At 33.2% G+C, this 6,000-nt stretch overlaps 1 protein-coding gene across 2 annotated transcripts in view; it reads left to right on the top strand.

Annotated features, from left to right (window-relative positions):
* Positions 1 to 1,440: 1,440 nt before the first annotated feature.
* LOC126854679 (NAD(+) hydrolase sarm1-like) overlaps positions 1,441 to 6,000 on the top strand; it is an 87,279-nt gene continuing 82,719 nt past the window's right edge. Inside the window, exons 1-2 of one of the 2 annotated variants that reach the window (XM_050601636.1) lie at positions 1,441 to 1,665; positions 3,168 to 3,364. In XM_050601636.1, coding sequence (XP_050457593.1) covers positions 3,323 to 3,364 — 42 coding nt within the window. In that variant the 5' untranslated portion in view covers positions 1,441 to 1,665; positions 3,168 to 3,322. Of the gene's footprint in view, positions 1,666 to 3,064; positions 3,365 to 6,000 lie in introns of those variants that run through there. The other variant, XM_050601635.1, reaches the window with a different exon arrangement.

Genomic DNA, 6,000 nt, shown 5'->3' with positions numbered 1-6,000 from the left:
ACGCCCATAATAAATGCAGCGAACAACGATCGCTATTGATTTGAATGTTCGTTCTTTAAATAGTTCACCCATGATGCATCATTATTTTCAATTCACGCGAAACTGTCAATTATTGAGGCTTTTGAATTGACGAAATGGGTTTCCGCGGTTCCGCTGCCTGACGTAAGCCCATATGTTAACTGTCAACATGTGCGAGACAACACACGTGCTGACGGTAGCGCAACGAGCAGATCGCGCGTTGCACTTCGCTTTCCTGGCGCTTCTCGCATTCAAATGTATGCGTCCGCTTGCTCCAAAGAAAGATGAGTATGATAAATAGTCTCAATATGTTTATATAATTTGATGCTAAAACAATCACAATGAACTCGTTGTTTGTAGAAATATTAACTCAGTTATTCTATATTCTTGCATTTTGTTAAAAAATATTACTAGCAAGAGATATTTTCGATAAATTTAAAAAATGAGAAAGTATTTCACAAATGTAAAATATTCATGCATTTAATTTTAATTTAAAGTCAATGTATTAACTGCATTTTAATTAAAATAGAGAAACTTGATTTGAAAGAGAGAGAGAGAGAGAAGTTTCGAATTAGAAGATATGTTGACGTTGAGGATTGTTAAAGGTGTGAATTAAGATGCACAATTTTTATTCATTTCCGTCAATAATACAAATTAATTTTTCGTTTTGATTAAATATATTGAATATGAAATCAATTTATATACGCCATTCGATATATCACAAAAAATTCTTACATCTTTTATGGCTTAAAAAAAACGACATTTTGGCATCTTAGCTTATCGGCGGGATTACTTACTGCCTATAGTATAAAAGCAAAATTATCAAAGAAAGAATTGTTCAAAAAATTCCTTAAGTTCTAATAAAATTCCATAGTTTCCCATATTTGTTTTAGGATATTTACTCCCTAAAACAAATATGGGAAACTTGGAATTTTCAGAGAATTTTTTTTTATCTGGAGAAATTAAGGAATTCTTATGGAATTTTATTAGAACTCGAGGAATTTTTTGAACAATTCTTCTCTCAAATAAAATTTTAAGCTGCCAAATTTGTCCTCTTTTGCTCTCTTTTTTTCTGGAAGCTGTCACCCTGACAGCTTTCAGAAAAAAAGAGGACAAATTTGGCAGCTTAAAATTTTATTTCGATTTGAAATTTTGTGCCGAGCCGGCCGATCGCGTTGTGCAATATCGCATCCTATGCAGATTATGCATACGAGTTTGGCTCCAAGTGTCTTTGCGCGCCGATAAGAGCAAACGGCCTGTTAGACACGCTACCGTGAAGCGACGACGCCGAGAAGCGAAGCTACCGACGACAGTGATGTAACGGTGGAAAATAAAGCGGTGACTCGTCAGTATGAATATTGGTACCGTGCGCTCGCTCTCGCTCGTGCGCGCACGCGTGTCGGTCCGCGTGGTACGCGCGTGTAAGCCAGGACATTCCCTACAATTTTGGCCGGCAGTTTTTGGAAGTTCAGCGACACATGTGCGCAGATACGGCGTGTACCGTTTATCGCGAAGTCACGCCGAGACGCGAACGATTAATCCAAAATTGCGAATCGAGTTACTTTATCTTCGGATTATAACACGTGACTACTCTTCTCTAACACAACTACCGCTACGTGGGATCATAAATGAGAATATAATTTAAGGGTAAAAAGATACTTGCTCTAAAAGGAATAATAATCAATAATTTTTACTAATGTACATCATTATGTGGTAATTATTTAATATTTTGATTAGTGAATGGTGTAAATACAAAGCTCGCAAGCGTGAATCAATGTATATTTAAAACCGACTTCATAACTTTTGGATTGCTATATGTTTTCTTCTCTTTTTTCGTCCGGACAAAATATTTTGAAATGAAAACATTAGCGATATTATCATTGAATACTATAGCCCTGATCGTCTATTATTTTTTTCCGACAGTTTTTATTGTATTAAAGTAGACAACTATTTTTAGAATATTTAAAAGTTATAAAGGAAAATAGAAAAAGTTTCGCGAATCATTTTGCCAACTTTAATAATATAATAATTTTGAAATTGTCAAAATATTATACTCACGACATAAATAATATTGTTTCAATCCGCGAAATAAAGAAAGAAAAATAATTTCAAATATAACTTAAAAAATAAAATCTATAAAGGAAAAAAATCGCGCGTTTAAATGTGAAATATGATGAAAAAACATAAAAAATTTTTAATTATTATTTATAAAATATATTCACAGTAAATTGTATAAGAGAAAATAAATAATGACGCCCAATCAAGTAACGCGAACAAGTACGACTTTCAGTAATCTAAAAAAAGCTTACAACGCGCATCATATGCTATTTTTATTATATGAAAAACTTTCTGTGTGGCAAACATCAATACTTATAAATCATTAATTATAATCAGTAAAAAATCATTAGCACATTATATACCAGATAATTATTATATAAAATTGTGTCTAAATTAATATCTGAAAAATAATCAAAGCAATATTAAAGTTTATATTTAATTATAATTGTTGTGTAAAGTTTATATTAATTATAATTATATATAATTGATAATCTAATCTGATTGATAATAGATTATAATTGATAACGTGCAGCATACTTTTATTCACGTGTTTTTATTTCTTATATTAATTTCCATATAAGTATAATAGAAACTGTGTTTTTTCAATAATTTTTCTTATATTTATTCCTTTTTTATTTATAATTTTAAAATTGCGAGTAAAAGTAATCTCGCATTAAACTCAATTTTTATTCAAATTTTATTTTAATTTTTAATCCGTGATTCTCAAAAAAAGATGATTCTGTACAATGTTTAAGCACATTGTACAGAATATTAAGAGAAATAGCGCGGCAAGGCAAAATAAATTAAGACGAACATTAATTAAAATGTTGCAAGCGCGATCAATTAGCCACGCAATTAAAATTTTAATTGCAAATGCACTTCGCTTAAAGCAAAACGCAGCGGCATTTTTTCACCTACTTCGCATGCAACGTCTGAATTTTCGATAAGCAGCGCAAAAATAAAACGATAAAAAGTTTTTGTGAAAGAAAAATGCGAGAGAAATGAGAGAGAAAATGCGGCGTGATCGAAAAAGAATGGATTTTCGGCTTTGAAAGAAATAACGTTTAGAAACAGCGGCTTTCACGAGACAGGTCTTCACGAGTGCGCTCAAGATGCGGACGGAGGAGGAGATTCGCGAGGAGGGAAGTGATCGACGAAGATGTTTCGAACGGTCATAAAGCAAGAAGTTGCAGCGGCTTGACGTAGTGATCGAGATCGCTATCGATCGGGATCGATCGCCGCAATCATGGGTAACGGCTTGTCCTGCTGCGCGTATCGCAAGAGCAAGGTACGTGGATAAATACTTAATCAATATATTGAAAGATATATCATTGATAACGCGAGCGTATACCGCTTGCAGATGTTCGTAAAAGATGGCAGCACCCTGTTCTTTTCGGAACTTGTAAAGATTTTAAAAATTATCTATATATACGCTTATCAGCATCAAATACACACCTAAATATTCACCCGAATATCTTTGAAGTAAAACGCATGATTATGTAAAATTTTTTTTGCAAATTATGTTTTATGATTTCCATGAAATTCAAATAGAAAACTTTTTCAATTTTTTTTCAATTAATTAACGATTATTTCAATCGGACGATCCCCATTTTTTTTTTCGCAATTTCATAAAAACGCGAGAGAAGGACAAACGTTATATAAAGGTCACTGGTATACGACTCGTTTATTACTTTTTTTACGACGATAAAGAGAGAAATCCGCCGTTGGCACCCGTAGTTAATAGCGATCGATTGCGTAATCGGTCGATCGGCGTCGTTAGATGTGCGTACGAAGCAAAAACGCTCATTCTATAAGGAGAAATGACATTGCGAGCCTGGAAAAACGGATATCCATGAGAAGCGGGATGCGAACCGGGCAGCACGAGAGGGAAAAAGACTTCGTCTCTTCATTTCTTCATTTACGATAAATATCGTGCATTTTGCAACTGTTGTGATTGCGCGCGCGCGATGGAACGGGCACGCGGCCTTCGAGACGAGAATAACGAGTAATCGGCCGATATTGATTTGTCTCTGAAAAAGGTGTCGTTAACTAAAAAACGCGTCCTCTAAAATCTCCTCGCTTTACGGAATGCTTAAAATCGCTAACGTTTACAGCTGTTAGCATTTATAATCCTGATATTACGATCCATCCGTATAAAAGTATTACTCGGCTATATTAAGAGTATAAATTCTTGTAACAATTAAACAGGAATAATAGAATTCGGACAATAATAATGGAAAAAAAAAAAAATTGAAATACTTCTTAAGTATCTTCCTTTTACAAAATTTATAAAAGGATTTAGATTTTATTTGCAAAGAGTTTGAAAGTTTTTTTTCCTGTTTTTTGTAATATTTTATTCACGACATTTCGCTGAATGATAGATAAAACAAAAAGTGAAAAAAAGGCGCAATAATTTATCATCGTATATCAAAGACTTGGTTTTCTCTAGAAATTTTTCCCTGGCTTCGTAACGTAATTAAATTCGAACTGTTCCATTAACCCGCTAATAACACCGGAGAAATTTAATGTTCGACGATAAAACCCGTTTATAATCCCGTTATGACACGTTTTGTTTACATACCTGCAACGCCTTTATGACACGCGAATAATATTTACGACTTATTAAAAATGTTATTTTCACGATATCCATCGCTTTTGCGATATCTTTCTACATGTCTTCGAAATTCATGTTATATTAATTCAATTAAATTGCTATTTTTAAATGATGCTAAAACATGTTAGAGACACCCTCTATTGCAAAAGTTTCTAAAAAAAATTATAAAATTTTTAGTTTCTAAAATTCTTAAAATTTTTTTAAATTAAAATTTACACAAAGATCCATAAATATTCATAACATTCATAAAACTCAGAAAATGCATAGAATTTTCTCCTAAATATTTATAAAGATTATAAAATTCAGGAAATCTATATTTCTATAATTTTCGATCTTCTATTTCTCTTTCTTAGAAAGATGAATTATATAAATATATTATAAAAATTAAAAATTATAAAATTATATTAAATATAATTATATAAATATTAAATTATAATATTGAACTATACACATATTACAAATATATTATTAATATTAATTATAAATATTGAACCTTTCGATCGGCGATAAACTCTTTGATCGACATTTTTTACGAATACATCGGAAAAAGGTAGTTTAGGTCAAGGCACTTCTTCGTCGAGGGACGAAGTTGTTCCTTGCTGCGGGGCGAAAGTGCACATTTATAATCATCGTCTCGCATTTATCGCGATAGCGCTAGCGTTCCATGGAATTATCGGCACTGTCAGTCAACCATTGGTCAATATCGGCAATTTTCAACTCGCCGATACGTCGATCGTAAAGCGCCTTTTTATGGTAATTGGCAATTGACGAATATCGCTTCTCGCATGCAATTTGCCGCGGTTAATTTCGGTCGCAATCTTAACACCCGTAATATTGATCGGGTGCGGAAAGCGCGAAGACCATCGAGCAGACGAGGTGGAAAAATCATGAGAAAGTGCGAGATTTTTCTTTTAATCCGATATTTCATCGAGATATTTTTCCAAACGCGACTTTGAATTTAATTATGAAGTGATCTCTTCGCGAAAGTACCTTATATAAAATATTCCGGTTGCTTGTTTTTATTTTGTAAGGATTAAAAAGCTATTGAAAAGAATTATCTTTTTTTCCCCTTCATCAATCTGTACAATACCGATCGTATATTTTTTCCCTATTGTTGAGTTTTCTCTCGCTCGAACAAAACTCGCCATCTCGGAACGCGCGGCAATAAATCATCTCCTATTATTATCCTCGTTCTGTGCGCCTTGAATACTCGCTTGATGCAGCGAACGGAATTGCCAGAGCATCGTGAGACGCGGGTTAATTCGCCGTATGTATCCAGACGATACGATGCACGTTATTATTTGCGAATA

The sequence above is a fragment of the Cataglyphis hispanica genome, chromosome 14 (assembly GCF_021464435.1).
Source record: "Cataglyphis hispanica isolate Lineage 1 chromosome 14, ULB_Chis1_1.0, whole genome shotgun sequence".
Taxonomy (NCBI): Eukaryota; Metazoa; Arthropoda; class Insecta; order Hymenoptera; family Formicidae; genus Cataglyphis; species Cataglyphis hispanica.
The sequence above is the reverse complement of the archived record's forward strand: the minus strand, read 5'-3'. Positions and strand labels throughout refer to the sequence as shown.